At 46.1% G+C, this 22,954-nt stretch overlaps 1 protein-coding gene across 1 annotated transcript in view; it reads left to right on the top strand.

Annotated features, from left to right (window-relative positions):
• The first annotated feature begins 202 nt into the window (after window positions 1-202).
• Window positions 203-22,954, top strand: part of LOC110071141 (uncharacterized) — a 29,111-nt gene continuing 6,359 nt past the window's right edge. Inside the window, 2 exon segments of the mRNA XM_078388300.1 lie at window positions 203-1,287; window positions 7,495-8,998. Of these exon segments, the coding sequence (XP_078244426.1) occupies window positions 1,212-1,287; window positions 7,495-8,998 (1,580 nt within the window). The 5' untranslated portion in view covers window positions 203-1,211.

Raw genomic sequence — 22,954 nt, 5'->3', positions numbered from 1 at the left:
CACGGACCAGTTGGGGGGCAGGCTCTGTGCGCAGGTGGGTGGGGCAAACTCATGCGCATGTGCAGATGGGCAGAGCACACTCATGGGTGGGTGGGGCACACTCGCAGATGGACGGGGCACTCTCTCCACACGCACAGATGGGCGGGGCACTCCTGCGTGTAGGTGGACATGTATGGGGGAAGTGAGCCTCGGGGGGAAGATCTATATCCACGGCCGGGTCCTGCGAAGGCCACGGACAGGCACCGGGCGGACCGGGGATGAGGATCCCTGCTCTAGAAGCCTTCACCATCACCTCTGCTGGCCAAGATTTCGGGGAGTTGAAGTCTAAGAACATCTGGAAGCCCACTGCTCTGGAGTTTCTTTTAGCTTTCATTTGTTCATTTCATGACCTCACTGTGAGAGAAGCTTATGCGAATGGCTTCCCACCCCCTTGGTCTGTCCCGCAGGGTCTGTGAAGATGCTAACGACAAGTATTCCTTCATCTCTTCCTGGTAATGCAGCGGAACCAGATCAGGTACAAAGAAGGCAGTTACAGAATACAACATGGGTTTGAATCTTGGACTATTCAACCACTTTACCCTCATTGAGAAAGGCCATGCTTTTTTAAATGAGATGATAAATGATTATATAGCAGACTGATATAAGCGTGGTTTTCTCCATGTGGAAAATAATTTTGTTTCTCTTTTGTTTTGAAGAATAGGCCAAGAATTGCTTGAGGTTTTCCAAAACAGAATGTGGGGACAGCAGGAATTACTTTCCTCTCCCTGTTTTTTTCATCCGGAGTACATTTGTCAGCCTCCGTTTTCTTGTGGAAACGATAAGACAAAGAGTAGCTGTGCTGGATCAAAGCAAAGGCTGGTTAAGTCTAGCATCCTGTTTCTCACAGAGGCTTCCTTGATGCCTCAGGGAAGCTTCAAAGGCTGGCAAGTAGGCCACCAGCAGCCCTTTTCCTCTCCCTCTTGACCCCCAGCCACTGTGCTTCAGAGATTTCTCTTCCTGGGGGGAGGACATGACCAAGGTGACGCATAACACTTGGTAAACTTGTCCTCCTATAGAAACCTACAATATCAGATCCAGCCACTTCTCTTTATTTCTGTATTGGATTTAGGGGATTATCTTGGTGAAACCTATGAAAGGGTCCTGATTTCTTTCTCCTTTAGGGTCCAGCGACCTTCGAGGAGGTGGCTGTGTCCTTCACCCAGGAGGAGTGGATGCTGCTGGATCCCGACCAGAAGACCCTCCACCAGGAAGTCATGGAGGAGAACTGGCAAATGATATCCTCTCTTGGTAACGCCCCCTCTTTCTCCATCTAATGCTAATCTCTCTTTAACAAGGCACCAAGAACAGTAACAACAACAGCCACAATAGTTCTTCTGTTATTATTTTAACTTCACTTTTATAAACGTTTCTGAACTAGTTCGATTAGGTTTTAGGTACTCTGGAACACAAATCGCACAATACCTAACAAGCAAATGGAACATGGGGTTTGTGAAAGTGTGAAAACTTCTAGGGTGCGGAAGGCGATTCAATGGAGGAAATAACTTTTCTCTTCAGGAAGGCTTTCCCTGAATGAAAGGCTGCCAAGTGGGTTTTTAATGCATTTTTAAAAAATGCATTGTTGTACCTTAGAGCAATGATCCCCAACCTTGGTCCTCCAGATGTTCTTGGACTTCAACTGCCAGAAATCCTGACCAGCAGAAGTGATGGTGAAGGCTTCTGGGAGTTATAGTCCAAGAACATTTGGAGGCCCAAGGTTGGGGATCGCTGCCTTAGAGCAAGGGTTTGCGGTCTGATGCTGTTCCGTGGCTATGGCAAGACCAGGCCGCAGAGACAGATCTCTTACACTCTCCCCACCCCACCCGCACACACGGCCTGCCAACTGAACGCACAGGTGCTCTGCCCCTCCACAAGCATGCATTTCGCCTCCGCACATGCATGCAAGTGCCACCTGTATATGCACTCGAGCACACCCCTCCCCACTGTGAGCATTCCCTGCTCCTCTGCACATGCGTGTTAGTGTGATCTGCTCCTCTACGAGGGCAGCCCGCCCACCCGCACGGACCCTGCCCCCCCCAGCCTGTCCGCGATTCAGAAAAAATTGGGGACCACTGCCTTAAACTATTGTTTGCATTTTAGTGTTGCTTATGTTTTTGGTATAAATTGCTCATTGGTCCCTTTAGTATTCTTATATTCATTGTTACAAATTTAAGCATTGTCTTTTCATTGTTCTAAGCCAATGTGGGTCCCTTAAGGATGGGTTACAGACCTTTTAAATAAATAAATAACACATCCAGTCAGTTTCCAAAAACATCACATCTACAAATGCTCTAATCTATAGTTTGCCATTTTATTTTAAAGCAGTGTCCGTCAACTAGAAAGTTTGTAAAACATAAAATAAGGAATCATTCACCATTTAAATAAAAAACCATTTTCCCTCGGGAGATCATAAGAGTCGAGACTGGAGGAAAAAGATCGGAAAAGGCAGAGGCCATACTGAGAGAGAGAAGAGAGAAAGGCTAGAATGGAGAAAACCACATCAGAACAGGAGATTTCACCCACATAGTGGTGGAGAACTCTGTCCTCAGAGAAGACCACATAGAAGAGAGACAGACAGACAGACAGACATTGCACTGGCAATTTTGAGGGGATGATGCAAAAGTGTGGAAAAAAAAATCCCAATTCCTAGATTAGGAGAAATTAAATGTTTCAGCAAATTATTCTGTTAACGCCTTCCTTTCTGTGTTTTGAAATCAAATGTTGATTATTTAAAGCAAGAATGAATGTGTAGAGTATCTGTCAATGGAGAACAAAAAGGGGGGCAGAGATAAAGCCTCACATGGGTCAGGAGATGAGATTAAGATTAAATTTATTTATTTATTTATTTATTTATTTGTTTGTTTGTTTATTTATTTATTTATTTAATTTATACCCCGCCTATCTGGCCCACCGAACCACTCTAGGCGGCTTCCAAATGTAAAATCAAATAATAAAACATAGACAAATACATAATAATCAAACAAGAACAGCAGTAAAGATAAAAAGGAAAAGTAAGAAAAAAATCAAGAGTTGGCTGGAGGGAAGGCCTGAATAAACAGCCATGTTTTTAATTGGGTTTTAAAGAAGCCCAGCGTGGGGGCTGCGCAAATCGCCGGAGGGAGATTGTTCCAGAGGCGAGGAGCCACCGCCGAGAAGGCCCGGTTTCGTGTCTTCTCCTTCCGGGCCTCTCTCGGCGTCAGGCTCCTCAGCCTCACCTCCTGACTCGCACGGCTGATCCAGGTAGACCTTGGTGGGAGGAGGCGTTCCGCCAAATATCGAGGTCCTAAACCGTTTAGGGCCTTATAAGTAAGCATTAAAACTTTGAAGTTGACACGGAAACAGATGGGCAGCCAATGCAATGCGGCCAGCATTGGAGAGATGTGTTGATATTTTCTCACTCCTGTAAGGAGCCTGGCCGCTGCATTCTGCACCACCTGAAATTTCCGTGTCAGCCTCAAAGGCAGCCCCACGTAGAGCGCGTTACAGTGATCTAATCTTGAGATTACGAGCGCATGCACCAAGGTAGTGAGCGCCCCCATGTCAAGATAGGGTCGCAGCCGGGCAATCCGCCAAAGATGGAAAAATATGGTGCGGACTACCGACGCCACCTGAGTTTCCATGGTGAGCGTCGGGTCCAAATATATGCCGAGGCTGCGGACCCCACTCTTCGCGGCCAAGGTGGTCCCCCCAAATGTGAGAGAGCCACCAAAGCCACCTACCACGGGGGCACCCACCCTCAGAACTTCTGTGTTATCCGGATTCAGCCTCAGTCCGTTCTCCTGCATCCATTGCAGTACGGCCCCCAGGCAACGCTGAAGGGAAAGGACACCATCACCTGCAGTGGGTGAAAAGGAGATATAGAGCTGGGTGTCATCGGCATATTGATGACACGAAGCCCCACATCCCCTAATGACCCCACCCAGTGGCCTCATATAGATGTTAAACAGCATTGGGGAGATAATCGACCCCTGTGGAACCCCACAATTGAGACTCCACGGGGCCGAGACGCTCTCTCCAAGCTGAACTCTCTGGGGACGGTCCCCCAAGAAGGAACGGAGCCAGGCAAGTGCCAAGCCATCAATTCCCAACTCAGAGAGCCTCCCCAGGAGGATACCGTGGTCGACAGTATCAAAGGGCGCCGAGATGTCGAGGAGGACCAGCAGGGAGATTTTGCCCCTGTCGGCCTCCCTCAGCAGGTCATCGTACAGGGCGACCAATGCCGTCTCAGTACCGTGGCGCGGCCTGAAGCCCGACTGAAATGGATCCAGGGCATCCGTTTCGTCCAGGTGAGCCTGGAGCTGATCGGCCACCACCCTCTCAACCACTTTGCTCATGAAAGAAACATTGGCGACAGGCCTATAATTGCCAATTTCGTCCACCGCCAAACTAGGTTTCTTTCTTATGGGCCTAATGAGTGTCTCCTTGAGGGCGGATGGAAATCTACCCTCAAGGAAAGACTCATTTATTATTACTGTGGCCCATTCTGTTGTTATCGGCCTGGCTGCTTTGATTAACCAGGCCGGGCAAGGGTCCAAGGAGGAGGTGGTGGCTCGGCAGCAGTCAAGCACCCTGGAGACGGAATCAGGTGTTACAGGCTGAAAAGAATCGAAAGTCACTGGGTAAGACGGAGCGCTGGACATCTCTGCTCGACTCACTGTTTTTAAAAACAGAGAGAGCTCCCGGCGGATGGCTTCCACTTTAGATTTTAAAAAGGCTGCAAACTGGTCAGGGGAAAAACTAGGGGGAGGCCTATCACCTGAACCAGTTCCAGATAGGTCGCGCACTATACGGAATAACTCCGCCTGCTGGTTGGATGCTTCGCTTATCTGGTTAGCGAAGAATGATCTACATGCAGCCTTTACCTTAGTCAGGTAAAGGTTAGTTGCGACCCTGACAGCTGTCCAATTGTAATCCATTGGGTTCTTCCTCCACCTACGCTCTAGCCTTCTCCTATGTCGCTTCATCGCTCGGAGCTCCTGGTTAAACCAGGGCGCAGGCCGAGCTCTGAGCCGGAGAGGGCGTTTAGGTGCGATCGTGTCTATAGCCCTAGTGGCAGCGATGGACCAGCTGTCAACCAGAGCCTCGACAGGAGCGCCAGCCAGGTCAGCCGGAACACCTCTCATGGCCTCCTGGAATCCAACAGGGTCCAGTAGCCTTCGAGGTCGGACCATAGAAATAGGTCCTTGCTCCCTGTGAGGGGGGAGTGCCACTGAGAGGTTGCATTTTATTAGGTGGTGATCTGACCATGACAAGGGGACCAACACGAGGTCAGTCACCACCAGACCACACTCGCTCCAGTTGGTGGAAAAAACCAGGTCTAACGTATGGCCACCCACGTGGGTGGGGCTGATGACATGTTGGGACATGTTCAAGGAAGCCATGGTTTCCAAGAACTCAAAAGCTGGCCCTGTGGTCTCTGCCCCCGCATGCACGTTGAAATTACCCAAGACCAAAAGCCTCGGGGATCCCAACAATGCCGCGGAGACAAAGTCGACCAGCTCCGGTAGGGAAGTGGCTGGGTCGCAGGGAGCGCGGTAACCCAGCAAAATCCCGATACCATCCCTAGCCCCTATCGACACATGGAGTGCCTCTAGACCTGGCTTTACCACCGAGGAGCGCCTAGTAACCTCTAAGTTGGATTTGTAGACAATGGCTACTCCCCCGCCCCGCCCCTCCAGTCTACCCTGGTGCTGGACAGCATAACCGGGCAGGCAGATGAGAGCCAGAGGAGGACCCCCCTCCCCATTAATCCACGTCTCAGTTATGCATGCCAGGTCTGCATCCTCCTCCAGGATAAGGTCGTAAATCACCTGGGGTTTGTTGGCTACAGACCTGGCATTCAACAGTACCAGATTTAGAGTGGAGGGCTGGCTGATCCGGCTACCTCGATATTGGGGTTTGGTCACAGTCTCAGAACAATGAACAGCTTTCAAACATCTGTCCATCGTTCTACTGACACGAGTAGGGACTGTGCCAACGCCATATCTCCCTCTACCCGTGATCACAGGGATGTTAAAAGATTCCCTGCTGGGCGAACAGGCCTTCCACTCCATATCCAAGAGAAAGAAAAAGAAAAATAGAGACCAATTAACCTAAATTAATAAACCAAACAAACTTAGATTCAAAGCAGGTACATGAATCAAATATATGCAATAAAACAGGAAAATTACAAAAAATAAAAATAAAAATCCCAAAATTATGAACCCCTGTGTAACATTAAAATAAATTATTGAGAAATCACATACTAAAGCCCCATATATAATCCTGATCCTCCCTCCTCCTCCACACAACCTTGTCCATTCAACAATGTCTGTTTCGATGTTATTTTGAATATTGGTGTTAAAGATGATTTTGAAGGAGGAGTAAGAGTATTACTCGTGGAGGTGAGCCAAGTTGTTTCAGTCGCTGGCCTTTGTGTGGGGGCAGAGCGTCTTTGCAGATGGTCCAAGAAAGGGAGAGTGAGTGAAGCAGTCTTAGAAAAAGTCCCGTCCCCTGGAGATCCAACATGGCGACCAGCCAGCCAGGGAGCGGGACAAACAAATCACTCTCACTAACCAACACCCAATATCCCCCCCCACAGCCTTCCACACTTAAAAGCCTTCACTCCCCCTAAGCCAGGTGGCTGATGTTGGGGGGGGGAGGCAATCAGGAGTAGCAGGCCTAGTCCTGGAAAACGGAGGGAGATAGAGCCAACTCCGGATGGCAGTTGACAACAGCCCAGCCACAGTTCTTACTGTCTCTCACCCAGTGAGATTGTGGCAGGCAGAAGATCTTCCGCTCCCCCAAAGGCAGGAATGTTGGTCCGGTGAGGCCCTGAGAACACCTTCGGCTTAAAAGCCTTCACTCACCCTAAGCCAGGTGGCTGATGTTAGGGGGGGGTGAGGCAATCAGGAGTAGCAGGGCCTAGTGCTGGAAAAAGAGGAGAAAAGGACAAAATATTAAGTACAGTGGTGCCCCACAAGACGATGATAATGCATTCCATTCAAACAGCTATTTAGCGAAATCATTGTCTTGTGAAAAGCGTTTCGCCATTGGAATGCATTGAAACCCGTTTAATGTGTTCCAATGGGGAAATTAGTTTTCGTCCAGCGAAGAACTCCCATAGGGCAGCCCTTTTAAATCGCAGTCTCGCGAAAGAAAACACCCAGGGGAAGCCATTTGCGGAGCCGCCGATCAGCTGTTGAATCGTCCTCTTGCTAAGCATCGGTCCTGAAAAAAAGAAGCATATGGGGAAGCACAGACCGAAACGTCATCCAGCGAAATTCCTCCACAGGAAGCACTGTTTTGCGAAGCGCAATGGCGGTCGCAAAACCTCGTTGTCATGCGGATTGGTCATTTTGTGGGGTAATCGTCTTACGAGGTACCACTGTACCTTAAAAACCCAACAGATTTATTTCTATGTGGGGTTTCATGCATCCAAATCCACTCTTAATAAATCCTTCTCTTTTTTCCCCATAGATCTATATCACTCTTCGGTTCTGTCTCTCCTGCATTTGTCCTTCTTCCTTGGAGATAACTGGAGGAAGAAAAATTCATATCCAAAATCTCAGAAGAGTTTTACAGACCAATTAGAGGTTACCAGACACCAGAGAATACTTGCAGAAAGGGAAAGCTGTATTCCAGAGTATCCTTACAAATGCATTGTGTGTGGAAAATATTTTGCCATGAGGATAGAAATGATGCTTCACAAAAGGGTCCACACTAGAAAGAAGTTCTTTGTGAGTGAAATTTCTGGGAAATGTTTAAATTCGATGCAACATTTTGTGAATTGTGAAAAAAAGAAACCATACAAATGCCAGGAGTGTGAGAAATGTTTTGCTTGGAATTCACAGCTTGTGAGTCATATGTGGGTTCACACAGGAGAGAAACCGTACAAATGTCAGGAGTGTGGAAAATGTTTTGGTCGGAATTCAAACCTTCTAAGGCATAGAAGAATCCACACAGGAGAACATCCATACAAATGCCAGGAATGTGGGAAAAATTTTATTGAGAATTCCAACCTTGTAAAGCATAAGAGATTCCACACAGGAGAAAAACCTTACAAATGTCAGGAGTGTGGGAAACATTTTACAAAAAATTCAAGCCTTTGGAATCATAAGAGAGTTCACACAGGAGAGAGGCCATACAAATGCAAAGAGTGTGGGAAATGTTTTGCTGAGAATTCTACATGTATCAGTCATATAAGAATCCACACAGGAGAGAAACCATACAAATGCCAGGAGTGTGGGAAATGTTTTGCTCGGAATTCACAGCTTGTGAGTCATATGTGGGTTCACACAGGAGAGAAACCGTACAAATGTCAGGAGTGTGGAAAATGTTTTGGTCGGAATTCAAACCTTCTAAGGCATAGAAGAGTCCACACAGGAGAACATCCATACAAATGCCAGGAGTGTGGGAAACATTTTATTGAGAATTCCAACCTTGTAAGTCATAAGAGAATTCACACAGGAGAGAGGCCATACAAATGCAAAAAGTGTGGGAAATGTTTTGCTGAGAATTCTACACTTATCAGTCATATGAGAATCCACACAGGAGAGAAACCATACAAATGCCTTGAGTGTGGGAAATGTTTTGCTCGGAATTCACACCTTATAATTCATAAGAGAGTTCACACAGGAGAGAAACCGTACAAATGCCAGGAGTGTGGGAAATGTTTTGCTCGAAATTCACACCTTATAAGTCATAAGAGAGTTCACACAGGAGAGAAACCGTACAAATGCCAGGAGTGTGGAAAATGTTTTGGTGGGCATTCAAACCTTCTAAGGCATAGAAGAATCCACACAGGAGAACATCCATACAAATGCCAGGAGTGCGGGAAAGATTTTATTGAGAATTCCAGCCTTGTAAAGCATAAGAGACTCCACACAGGAGAAAAACCTTACAAGTGCCAGGAGTGTGGGAAATGTTTTGCTCAGAATTCCAACCTTGTGAGTCATCAGAGAATCCACACAGGAGAGAAACCGTACAAATGCCCGGAGTGTGGGAAATGTTTTACTCGGAAATCATACCTTGTGAGTCATCAGAAAATCCACACAGGAGAGAGACTGTACAAATGCCAGGAGTGTGAGAAATGTTTTGCTGTGAATTCAAGTCTTGTGAGTCATAAAAGAGTCCACACAGAATAGAAATTTTACAAATGCCAAGTGTGGGAAATGGTTTGCTGAAGTTTCTCACTTTTTGAATCATAAGACAGTTCACACAAGACAGAAACTGTAGCAATGCCTGAATTATGGGAAATGTTTTGCTCAGAATTTATCTGTTATGGTCTGTCAGGTTTGGGGGAACGCCCCTCCCCACGGTTGCTAAGCTGTTGTCTGATTCTACAGTCGTAGAGAACACTCTCCTGGATGACGTCACATCTGCTTCTGAGAGGAGGCGTGGTTACCCATTCTTCCTCTTTCTCATAGAGATAGAGAGCTAACTTCAAAGCCTTTCTTTGACCAGTCCTAACTGACATTATGTAACCATTACCCTATCTGAACTCTGTCAACTATCTGTATACTATCAATAATCTGTAACATTAATAAAAGGGAGTCCTCCTATGGGCGTTGCCCCACAGCTGTATCTGGAGAGCTGGATCCAGAGGTATATGGAGAGGCATGTGTGGAGGACTCTGCTAGCAGACAACCCTGTGTGTGACTGACTTCTTTAACTTATCTCTTTATGACTATTTGCTATCTTAATTACTTGTGATCACATAAACTATCAGCCTTCTCATTTCATGACCGCAGCAGTTAGGCAGTCCAGTCAAGAGAAAATAGAGAAGTGCATGACCTGAACTGAAGAGGATGAGGGGGGGCACTTTATGGTGCTTTGTGTGAAGGGTCCAGAGTTGTGACTACTAACTTTGGTGCCCAAAGTTTCATATGGCTGTGTTATAGATTGAGGATAAAGAATTGGGAGGAATTCCTAGTTTATATTATAAAATGGCCATACTGGTTTTTCATTAAGTCTTTTATTTTGTATTTTTCCATTGCTGTTGTTCTCTTTTTCGAACTTTCCACTATTTTTTCAGGATCATCGAAATCATAGAAAAGTGAAGTTGGAAGGGGCCTATGAATCCATCAAGTCCAACCTCCTGCTCAATGCAGGAATATAATCAAAGCATATCTGCCAGGGGATTATTTAAGTTTTTCTTGAATGCCTCCAGTGTTGGAGCACTCACCAACTCCTGAGGTAACTGGTTTCATAGTCACACTGCTCTAACAGTTAGGAAGTTTTTTCTTGATATTCAGCCGATGTCTGTCTTCCTTTAACTTGAGCCCATTGTTGTGTGTCCTGCCCTCTGGGATGATTGAGAATAGATCTTGCCCCTCCTGTGTATGACAGCCTGTAGCCAATTGTGTGTCCACCTGACCCTCGATCTATCCAGCCCACACCTAGTTTCCTTGCTAATCAGGATATCATAGGGCATTTTGTCGGGATCTGCAGATGAAGCCTCCCCCCCCCTTGACCAGCAAGGAGAAAGGAAGAGGCGAAGCACTCGAGTGTGGTTTCAGGACGGGATCCGGATGATCAAAACAGCATGCCGTGCAGCAGCTGTTCAGCGGGAATTCCTCCCGATCCTTCGCCGCGCCCCCTTTTATTGTTTTCTACTACGTTTGCACAAGTTAATCAAGTACAATCTAATCAGAGACAGGTAATACCCTAGATACACAAGCAGGCTAATACAATCTACCCAGAGACAGGTAATACCTTAAATACACAAGGAAGTAGGCTAATCTACCCAGAGACAGGTAATACCTTAGATACACAAGTAGGCTAATCATCATCCTTTACTGGAAGCTAGTACGCTGTGTACGTGATTTGCGCACTTAGCACTATGTCTGCTACTACCACAGATACATACATTGTAAAAGCATACATTTTCCCCACATTATTTATTTTGTTGAAGACGATGGCTGTTGTAGACTCCTGAAAATTCTGAATCCAAGGAGTTCCGGCGCTGGTATGATGGCATGAAGTCAGGTTCGTCTTCGGCAAAGGGTGGGACAGTGTTAAGAACATGAGATTTTACTTGATATAATTGCTTAGTGGTTAAAGATAGTTGAGGTACAGACTTACGGAAAAATGCAGAACACATAGTAACTAAATTTGGAATACACTGAATTGAATAGATATCTCCCAATGTGGAATATTCCAGGCCACTGGGAATAAGGGAGGCATTCAAATAACCAAAACTGCCTCCTTGTTGTGCTGAGAGCCAAAACTCATTGTCACATGCAGTATAATTCTTTAAAACTTTAAAACATTGTTCAGATGGAATGAAACCTGGAATCTTGGCATTCCAGTTCTCTGTATGAGTACAACAGAAACACAAACCATGAGTGTGGTGCATAAACAGCTCCTAAGCATTAGTATAAACACTACAGCATTTCTTCATCCTATAAGATTTCTACTGGGCTTAACTTATACACCTCTATAGTACCTAAATATAGAAAGATACATAGATTTATAGAAAATACCAGGATTAGCTAATAAGCTCTATGTTCTGTCCCATCAGCAGAAGCATTTACCAACATTTTCCCTCTGTTTTTAGTTTTGTTTTTTGTTTTTGAAACCATCCATCACCAGCTATACACGTCAGAAAGTTCTGTATCTAGGGATCCACGTCGCTCAGTCATCGAGTGGCGGCAAAATCCATCTTTGCACAATCAGCGAGTCATAAGCAGCATCTTCATGGAGGATATGGTATTCAGCCTGATAACTGCTTAGGGCTAAGAGAATTAGATGGCACAGTCCGATGACATCAGCATCACAGTGTAGATTAAAAAAAATGCAAAATACATAACAAGAGTACATAATCATGTTCAGGAAAAGAAAACATATTGATCACTAATTAACTATTCCATTGCTAGGAGTGAATGATTAATATTCAGATACATAAAACACAGCGGACTGCTATGGGGAAAAAGCAGAAAATTGTAAGGCATACAGAACTTTTGCATAGAAACATCTGCTACAGAAACTCCTTTGCTTGAGGTTTGCTTCTGCAAAAGAGAATTAAAAGTTAAATGTGCTCTTTCCACAACTGCTTGCCCTGTGGAATTAAAGGAAATTCTATGCTTCAGTGATTCCCCACTGAACACACATACATCATAAATTTCTTGTATGAGACTTGATTGGAGGAATGCATATGGTAGATATTGATTGAGCAGTAGCTTCCATACATGTCCCAGTAAATGTACTTCTGGGCCACTAATTAAAAGGCAATTAGGCAATTAGGTGTACAGCTTGGCAAAATAACAGCAACTTTAAAAACAGCAACTTTAAAAACAGCAACTTTAACCCCTATAATCTGCCAGTCAAATCCTATAGCTGTTTTGTCTTTTATTCTGTACTGTGTTTTATTTTTATTTTGAGGGATGAGTAGGAAAAAAGATAGAGGTGCTTGTTAGTGCCCTTTATGTCTAAATTTAAATTAACTGTTGATGAGTGACTGGTCTCATAATAAAAAGATACCTGTAAAAATGCTCAGGTGGCATCATGGAGCTATGACCATAACACAGTCATATGCAGACTTGAACAGTCATAAACTCAGAGCAGACTTACACCCATGCAGTCATGGCTCTTTGGCAGCAATCTCAAACAATCATTTGCATATGTTGAATTGGCCCTAACATTAGACACACTGAGGCAGCTGCTTCAGGCAGAAAACTTTGGGAGCCATGGAAAGGTAAAAAGTTGTTAAGTTATTTTGCTTCTTATTACTGTAAGAAATAGGGAAAATGCTTTTAGATTTTCTGCCTCATGTGCTAAAGTGATGTGGGTAATTTTGGAGACCATGTCCCTTATCTTGTGTATGTCCCTCAAGGGAATAATTTGTTTCTCTGTCTCAGGCATAAACAGACAAAGTTTTCAAAGTTTACAAGGAAAGCTTGTGACATATTTAGGCTCCATGAAGAAACCCAGAAAATATAACCACAAACAAATATAATAGAAGGATATAGATATGGAAAAAATAAGCAAAGAATAAACATATTGTGTCTACAACAAAAGTAAATTCAACATTAGAAGAAAGCTCAGTCTCCTTGCCTGAGCTGACGGAGGTAGTCTCGGACCTGGTGTTGAGGACTCCCAGGCTGTTGGTGCTGGGGACCTCAACATCCATGCCAAGGCTGCCTTGACTGGGGCAGCTCAGGACTTCATGGCCACCATGATAACCATGGGGCTGTCTCAATGTGTCATCGGCCCAACACATGAGAAGGGCCATACCTTGGACCTGGTTTTCTCAACAGGACTGGAAAATGGTGTTTTGCATGTGGAGGGGCTGGTTGTGACCCCATTGTCATGGTCAGATAACTTCCTGGTCAAGTTAATCTATTAACTTCTTCTCCCCTCTGCAAGGGTGGGGGGATCTATTAAGATGTTCCACCCTCTGAGACTAATGGATCCAGATGGATTCCTGAATGCTCTGGGGGATTATCTGTCTGAGATGGTCACGCTCCTGTCAAAGTGCAGATCACCCTATGGAATAGGGAGATGACCCGGGCAGTTGACACAATTGCGCTGAAGTGCCCTCTCCCTGCATGCAGAGCCCAGACAGCTCCTTGTTATACTTCTGAACTCCAGGCGATGAAGCAAGAGGGGAGACGGCTGGAGTGCAGGTGGAGGAAATCCCGCTGGGAGTCCAATCAAACATGACTTAGAGCCCATTATCAGGCCTATTTCATGGCAATACGGCTGGCAAAACGGCAATATTTCTCCAGCCATATTGCTTCCTCAGAATGTCATCCAGCAGAGCTGTTTCGGGTGGTCCGGGATCTTCTTCAGCTGAGAAATCTGGTGGAGGTCCTGGAGTGCTCATCAGCTCGCTGTGATGAGTTTGCCATTCATTTTGAGGGGGAAATCACTCTGATTTGCAGTGAGTTGGACTTCACAGTTACTGCAGAATCAGAGGATGTGTCCAGTGTGTCATGCTTAGGTCAAGTATTAATGGATGGGTTTCAATTGTTGAGACCTGAGGATGTGGACAAGGTGCTTGGATCTGTCCGTTCTATTACCACTCTGCTTGACCCTTGCCCATCTTGGCTAATTAGAAAATCTGCCAGGAGTTCACATCTGGTTCCAGGAGACTGTGAATGCCTCCTTGAGAGAGGGAGTGGTCCCTACCGCCTTGAAAGAGATGGTAATTTGGCCACTCCTAAAAAGCCTAACCTGGACCCAAGGCTGGTGGTTAACTACCGACCAGTAGCGAACCTCCCTTATTTGGGCAAAGTGTTGGAGCGGGTTGTGGACGGGCAACTCCAGGAGCTGTTGGATTAAACGGATTTTCATGGATTAAATGGATCAATTTCAATAGGGTTCAGGCCGGATTTTGGTACAGAGACTGCCTTGGTCGCCCTGTATCATGACCTTTGCCGGGAGAGAGACAGGAAGAGTGTGACCCTGTTGATACTCCTGGACTACTCAGCAGCTTTCAACACAATCGACCATATTGTCCTTTTGCATAGGCTGGCTGGGTTGGGAGTTGGGGGCACCGCTTTACGGTGGTTCCGCTCCTTCTTGGCTGACCATGTCCAGAGGGTGGTGCTGGGGGACAGTTGCTCTGCCCCATGGTGTTTATGTCATGGGGTTCCTCGGGGCTCGATACTGTCCCCCATGCTGTTTAACATCTACATGAAACTGCTGGGAGAGGTCATCAGGAGGTTTGGGCTGAGGAGTCAGCAATGTGCTGATGATACTCGGCTCTACCTCTTGTTTTCCATCAATCCAGGTGTGGTGGTTTCTGTACTGAACTCGTGTCTGGACCGGATAATGGACTGAATGAAGGTTAATAAATTAAAAAGGAGACAGATTATGAAAAGACGCACGGTCTTCTTAAAGATTTTTCCAAACCTGAAAGTCGGAGGGTTGCTGCCAGATCCTGAACCCAAGAGGGAAGGAGACACAGTGTATGAGACCCAAGAGTAGACTGTAATCGTCTTCCTGTGGGGACAGGGATGAGGCAAGAGAGTGATAAGAACCGATCCAACATATAATAAACCATCTAAAGAAGGAGACTGGACGAGGCATCCATGCTGCAACACCATTTGTGTGGTGAGGAGTTCCCCTCTACGGAACCCCACCGTTTGGGAATGCTTTGGCCCAATTGGTGCTGTGATTGGTGCGCCAGATATATTGACAGAGTCGTGCACTGCATGGAGCCCAGTAATTGTACAGGGTTGTTTCTTGAGGTTGGGGGTGGGGAATGGACCACCAGGATGCCTCTGTTGATGTGCTTCTTATCCATATCCCCTGGATACAAATACAAAGCTAACATATCTAGTAATGAGTTGATTTGAAGGTATTTGAGAGGGGATGTGAACTGCGATGGGATGAGAGCTTTACCTTCTGGCAAGTCTGTTTTGACTGGAATAGCAAGTATGTGACAATAAGGTTTTAATAAAGGGTTATTGTTTAAGTTCTTTTGGAAATGTGTTTGCACTTTTATGTTCTAGGTCCTGTACCAACAAGCCTTTGGTCCTTTTTTTTTGTAGGCATCCTTCAGTCTTGAGAGACTATGGTAACATGCTCTGTTTGGAGGTCTTGGAACAGTGTCTTGTGTGGCTGAAAAGGCCAATTCGAGAGTGACAATCTCTTCCACCTTGAAGACAAGTACAATCTGTCCCCTGTCCACCTCCCTGGTTTTGCTTGTTTCGGGACTGCCACTTTGCCTTGGCCTGCTGGACAAGTGTCTCTTCAAATTGGGAGAGGCCATGATGCACCGCCTGCCTCCAGGCTGAACGCTCATACGTCAAGGTTTCCCATCTATTGAGGTCCATTCCTAAGGCCTTCAGATCCCACTTGCAGATGTCCCTGTAACGCAACTGTGGTCTCCCTCGGGGGCGGCTTCCCTGCACTAATTCTCCATACAGATCTTTTGGAATCCAACCATCAGCCATTCTCACGACGTGCCCAAGCCAACATAGACGGCGCTGTTTCAATAATGTATACATGCTGAAGATTCCAGCTCGTTCTAGGATTTGGAACTTTGGAACTTTGTTTATTTGGAACTTTGTCCTGCCAGGTGATACCAAAAATGCGTCGGAGGCAACGCATATGAAAGGTGTTCAGCTTCGTCTCCTGCCATGCACAAAGGGTCCAGGACTCGCTGCAGTATAGGAATGTGCTCAGGACATAGGCTCTATAGACCTGGATTTTGGTGTATGCCGTCAACTTCTTATTAAGCCATACTCTCTTTGTGAGTCTAGAGAACATGGTAGCTGCTTTCCCAATGCGTTTATCCAGCTTGATATCTAGGGAGAGAGTGTCAGAGATTGTTGAGCCAAGATACACACATTCATGAATAACCTCCAATTCTTGCATGGAGATAGTAATAGAGGGAGGTGAGTCCACGCCCTGGCTCATGACTTGTGTTTTCTTCAGGCTGATAGTTAGTCCAAAGTCTTGGCAGGCCTTGCTAAAACGATTTATGAGTTGTTGGAGGTCTTCAGCAGAGTGGGCAACAATGGCTGCATCATCGGCAAAGAGGAAGTCCCGCATGCATTTCAGTTGGACTTTGGTCTTCGCTTTCAATCTAGTGAGATTAAAGAGCTTTCCATCTTTGGTCCTAAGCTTTTACAAAGGAACCAAAACCGTTATCAAGGAAAACTTTGCTGCAAACAAATTTCTGGGACTTAAAGCCTTTATTGAAGTCTTCCATGTAAAAGCAATGGACCGTATGAGCTGAACAATTCCTTGGTAGTCCGTTTGGCTTCCTGGTGGATCTCTTTGTTTTCAATGAATTATTTATTTGTTTGTTTGTTTGATTGATTGATTGAAACCGGGTTAATTCTGAAGGTGATAAAGTCCAGAAGTGGAAAAGCCACCAACATCCATTATGGTGGCAATAGTTGTTGTTTAATGAACAGTTCTTGAGGTAGCTGACAATTACATCCTTGCCAGAATTGGTGCTGATCTGAAGCCCAACAAGCTAAAGATTACCTCCTTTCTCCCTTTGGGTAATTCTGTATAAAAGGTTGACTCAAATTGTCTGTGTTTGTTTTATTAGCAAACATAGATTTGCACTTTGATGCTGTTGCTAAAAAACACACACCTTAGTTTAGTTTTGTAAGTTCCTCTCCGGTGGAGGCATAGACATCCTCAACGCTGGTTCTGCTTTTTTTTCTGTGTCAGTTTTAGTTTATGCCATAAATGGTATCTCCGCAGGGTGTATATTTGGAACAAAACCTGGAAATCTTGAAAGGAAACCAGGGTGCAAAAGTGTCTGCTTTCTGCTAGGAATGGCAATATGATGAGGAAATTCTTTTAAACCTGAAAGGAAAGCAACGATGGAAGCAAACCATAAAATAATCCTAGGCAAGTGGAAGCAGGACATTGTCTCAGGTCTGCAAAGGGCTTCTGCTCTCCCGCCTGTCAAGCGAAAGGCCCCGATCCCTCCTTCCACACCCATCTCCTGACCTCGGAAAGGACAGGAGCCTTTTCCCCCACAGACCCTCCTCTGCCCCACATCTCCCACCTTCTGCCACTCTTGAACAGACGGGCAGAGATCCAAAGCGCTCCCGGCCGCTAAGAAAAAAGTCTGCTTCTCTTTTCCAAGACTGCTTTTTTAAAAAAGGTTGAACCCTATGAAAATGGCACTGCCTTTTTAAAAAGCAAATGGTTCTTCATCGGAGAAGGGTGATGAATTGCTCTCGCTTCTGTGAGAAATAAGGTCCTGCGGGCTGTGGAGGCGTCTGACGGGACCAGTGGGTCACCAAAGCCACAGAGAGGGGTGTCAACTTCCCGCCTGTCCCTGTCAATGCCACTAGTTGATTATTACATGAACATTTTTTTATTTTTAATGACAGAGGTCCAGACAACGTGTCATTTTAAAAAGAACCAAACAGAAGTTGTTTATTGTTACAGCTGATGAAGGTACAATCAATGTTGTTAACTCTTAACAAAACATCCTTCTTCATACACCATCAACCACCAACTCTCTCTATCCATCCCAAACTCCCAACCTCTCAAAACCTTAAAACTCCAATCTAATCTCCTCCTCCTGCAGAGAATCTTGTATCTTGTGACTCCGCCTCTCCAGCACTCTCATTGGTTCATGCATGGTGTAGCATATTAATATTCATGAGCTGGGCGGAAACCACAAGGGGCAACACCTCTTAACCCCCCACTGCCCACGTGGGAGGCCCCACTTCAGTCCTAGCACTCCAAGGTTTTGGGGGGCAGAGCAGAGGCCATTTCAGCAAGTGGGCAAAGAGCCAAAGGGACACCAGGAGATCTCCCAACAGGGCCAAAGAGCTCAGTTTTCACCCAATTTGAGCTTTCTAGGAAGTGGGATTATTTGGGTACAGGAACAGGAAAGGACAGGAAAGAAAAGATCACATTGTAGAGACTTTGCGGTTCGTTTCTCTCCCTAGATCACGCTTTAAATCACTGGTTCTTAACCTTGGGTTACTCAGGAGTTTTGGACTGCAACTCCCAGAAGCCTTCACCACCAACAGTGCTGGCTGGTGTTTCTGGGAGATGCAGTTCAAAAGCATCCGAGTAACAAAGGTTAAGAACCACTGCTTTAAATAAATGCCCTTTTCCGGCCTGATCCAGTGACCCAAAGAGAGAGAGAGACCGAGACTCTCCCAATCCAGGCGCTCTGAGAGGAGATTGGTCTTGTCTGTGCTTCCCCTGCCAGGAGCCTGGCGTGGCTTCAGTCACGTGACAGGAAAGTGGAGGAAAGCTTTTATGCATTTGTACTCCGAGATCCAGCCTGGAGTGAAAAAGAGGGAACTTTAAATGGGATATTTTGGAAATAAAGTCTCAGCCTGATTCCTCAAGATACAAAGAGAAACAAAAGGCGGGCGGGTGGGTGAGTATTCTCTGATCTGGATTTTGATGGGAAAAGAAACCCCGGGAAAGAAAAGAGTAAGAAAGGAAAGAAAAAGGGAGTCATTTCTGGGCAAAAGGGGTCTCCTGGTGAGTAAAACAAGAAAAGGAAGGGGGAAACGGTGGCTCCCCTTCTCATCCCCTCCCCTCTGAGTCCTTGGAAATCCTTGGAAATGTTTGCGGCTGAATTTGATGAGCGAAACACGCGGGGGAGTCTGAGACGGGCGGGGGAGGGACGGGTTTGGTTCCTCTCGATGGGAGTTTCTGGCCCTTTCGTGTGGGAAAGCAGAAGGAGGAAGCCTTAGGAAGAGCGAGGAGGCGGCCTCGGGCCGCAGAAAGGAGGGGGACGGCCCTGAGGGTCCCACAACCCTCCCACTCGGAGCCCCTTCTGGCCTTTTCTCTTCTCCGGCCTCCAGAGCTGGAGTGCTGGCCTCCCTCCGAGCCATTAATGCACATTGTCCCACCTCCAGTGTTCAAACTGGGGCCTTTATTTCATATATTCGTCTGTGTGGAGGCAGAAAGGGAGCAGGGTTTTCTCCTGTGCTTCAGGCAGCAGAATGTCTTGAACCACCCCCAACACTTTTTAAAGGGCTCTTTTCCATCTGCCTCTTGGCAAGAGCGACTCTGAGCCCCCTCAGGAAAGGAATTTCTCCACCCCAAAACAAGCACCCCAAGTGCCCAAGATCCTGTCTGGCTCCTCCAGTTTGATCTATGGTTTGGTGAACATCCCATGGAAAAATATTCCTATGAAAGGGCAAGAAACTCCTTTTGATTTCTTGGATCCATTTTCTTACCTTCTTTCCTTAAGATATGCCTTCTTGTTGTTGTTTAGTCGTGTCCGACCCCATGGACCAGAGCACGCCAGGCCCTTCCAGATTTTGGTCAAATTCATGTTGGTCGCTTCAATGACATTGTCCATCCATCTCGTCCTCGGTCGTCCCCTTCTCCTCTTGCCTTCTCTCTTTCCCAACATCAGGGTCTTTTCCAGGGAGACTTCTCTTCCCATTGCAACTGGGAAGGATGGTGAGTCTGTCCCAGCAGGGCTGCCTGTAAGGGTGGGGGGGGGGAACTGGGGGAGGCCAGAGGAAGGAGAGGGGCAAGAGGTGGAGGATAGTCCCTAAAACTGGGCAGGAGAGGCAGCTGGAGGGGAATCGAAGGTTATGATGACCCAGACCATTTGGCTGCCTGAGCACCAAATCCACCTCATTACACATCTACCTACAAAGAGAGAAATTTGGAAATTCTAACCCTTGGAATGAGAGATGGTTCTTTGTTGTTCCAATTGAAAGGCAGGAGCTTTCCTTTGGGGGCTGCAAGAGGGAGGCAGAGGGGAGACCTGCTGCTCAACGAGCTGCAGATGGTCCAGGAGCCTCAGGAAGATTGGTTGGCAAAGATCACATTGCTTCATCAACCACCAATTCATCATCTGCTAACTGCTGTGGTCATCCTTCTCTGCTTTAGCCCTGGGCCCATGAAAAGCAGGAATTCAGAGGTGTTAGCTAAGAATTATGAGAAATATTACGAAACCTCTAGAATCAGGGTTCTGTCCTGTGCTGAACCTTTTCCTATTCTAGAAAGGCAGCTCTAAGCTACTGTAGCTAAGAAGAAAACCTCCATCTCCGGTGGAACTGTACCTGACAACATTTAGGAATAGTGTTATGAAATTGTTTTCTTTTTCTTCTAAGTAATTCGAATAGATCCGTCCGGGTGGGAGATGCTTCCACTTCTGACCCTCTGACGGTCTGAAGCACTTTGGTCAGTAGCTGTCCAGTGAAGGAAGAGCCCCATCTCCCTGTCTCTCAGCTCAGCCTTGGGATTCTCCTGCCTTTTATTTTTAGTGATGAGGTTTGATTGGTGGCTGCTGTCTTGCCTTTTTTGCCTTCACTGTGTTAGCACGGCAGGGTCTTGGCTTTGCAGAGCTTCCATAGTCTTGTCTCTTAAGGCAGTCTTTCCTCCGCAGAAGGAGAGGGGTTCCAGGACTTCATTGGAGGCATTGTTGGGTGCAGAATAAAATGGCAGCCCATGACACATCTGGCCCCAGGGAAGGAAGAGACCCTGATGTTCTCAAGGCATGAGGTCTTGGGACCTTCTGGGAAGGAACAGCACAGAAGGTCCGAGGTGAGGAGATGCTCAGCTCAGATACAGAGTGCCAGAAATTCAGGGAATTCTCCTACGAGGAGGCTGAGGGTCCTCGAGAGGTTTGCACTCGGCTCCGCCATCTTTGTTATCAGTGGCTCAAGCCAGAGCAATGGACAAAGGCTCAGATGCTGGACCTGGTCATCTTGGAGCAGTTCCTGGCCGTCCTCCCCCTGGAGATTTCGAGCTGGGTGAGAGAATGTGGAGCCGAGACCACTTCCCAGGCGGTGGCCCTGACCAAAGGCTTCCTGGGTCTGAGTCAGGCAGAAGAAAAAAAAGGAAAAGCAGAAGACAATTAATGTTGGCGTCGCAAATGAATCACAGTTCCTTACGTCGGGGAGTCCCTCTTCCACTTTAAAACAGGGTGTGTGCCATCCTTAAAAGGGTCAAGGAAATGAAATCCCAGAAATTCTACCCCTTTTCAAATGTCTTGGAAAAATCCAACCATGATATGTCTTTTCTTTCTTTTTATTCCACATAATGGATCCTCAGAGGAGAAATCCCTTGGTAGAAATCCAGTCTGATTTCTATGCAGCAGAGAAACCCCCTTTCGACACCGGAAAAAGATCTCAAAGACAAGAGAGCCATCCAAGCAACAAGGAAAGTTCCAGTTCAGTAGGTAAGGATTCATGCTGAGAGAGTTTGTATTTGTGTTTCTCTTTGCATATCGTTTCCTCCCTCCCCTGGTACCTTTTAGGCTAGAGGGACACTAGTCTGTAGTTCTTTCTATATGTCAACCCAGTGTTTTCCTTTTCACTTTTCCTAGACTTTTCACATAGCCAGCAGGTCTTCTGTTTCTCCGAAGGAGGCCAAATATGAAAAAGATTGACTTTTATGGCATCTGAAAGAGAATACCTAAAGTACAAATTTTGGAAGAGAACTTGATTCAACGATGGGTACCTGTTTGTGGGTTGGTTATCATGATATCCCACATTTTTTCTGAGATGCTCACAGCTGCCTTCCGCCTCACTTTAAACTTCATAGAATTACTTTGTGCGGGAGATCAGGCTGAGGGGAGACTGGATGGTTCCACATCACCCAGTCAGTACCATGGTTCATCAGGGCCCAGAAGGAGACCACCGGAGTCACCGCCCCACAGACTAACCCCAATGGATCTTAAAATGCTTTGGCATCGGTCCCCCTTTTTTATTCTTCTGAAATACTTTTGTTTCCCCATATCTCCTTTGCCATCATCCAGCAAATTTTATGCAAAATTTCTGATTGTAATTTAAAATGAAAAATAAATGCAATTTTTTAAAATTATTTTCTCTTTTCTGACAATGTGAGAATGGAAATTTAACTGTAAGAAATAGCTTAAGTGAACCACAAAATACCCACCACCGATTGAAGACTTTAGATTAAATGTTAAGAGGAATTAGGACTTTGACCCAACTCTGGAGGCAGAGGAAGACAGGAGGGCCTGGGGTGCTCTCGTCCAGTGGGTCATGAAGAGTCAGACACGACTAAACATCAGTAAGGAATATTGGGTTGGAGAGGATAATACAGTGGTGCCTCGCATTGCGACATTAATTTGTTCTGCAAAAATCGCTGCAGAACAAAAACGTTGCAATGCGAAATAAAAAAAGCCCATAGAAACGCATTGAAACCCCTTCAATGGGTTCCTATGGGCTTAAAACTCACCGTTCAGCGAAGATCCTCCATAGCGCGGCCATTTTCAGTGCCTCTCAAGTGAGGAATCCGTCCCAGAAAACAGTGGGCAGCCATTTTGTTTACCCGGCGGCCATTTTGAAACTGCCGATCAGCTGTTGGGAAATCGTCGCTTTGCGATGCTCGGTTCCCGAAGCAGGGAACCGATCATCGCAAAGTGATTTCATCACTAAATGGAGCAATCGCTATGCGAGGCACCACTGTATGTTTTAATTCTGCAGTTGGCATAATGCCCAGTTCAGGAGTTTGGTATGGGGCAGGGTGTTTAGTTATGCTAAGTTGTGGAGAAATTTCT

This window comes from Pogona vitticeps, chromosome 2 (assembly GCF_051106095.1).
Source record: "Pogona vitticeps strain Pit_001003342236 chromosome 2, PviZW2.1, whole genome shotgun sequence".
In the NCBI taxonomy this organism is placed as follows: domain Eukaryota; kingdom Metazoa; phylum Chordata; class Lepidosauria; order Squamata; family Agamidae; genus Pogona; species Pogona vitticeps.
This window is presented reverse-complemented; position numbering and strand designations above follow the sequence as displayed.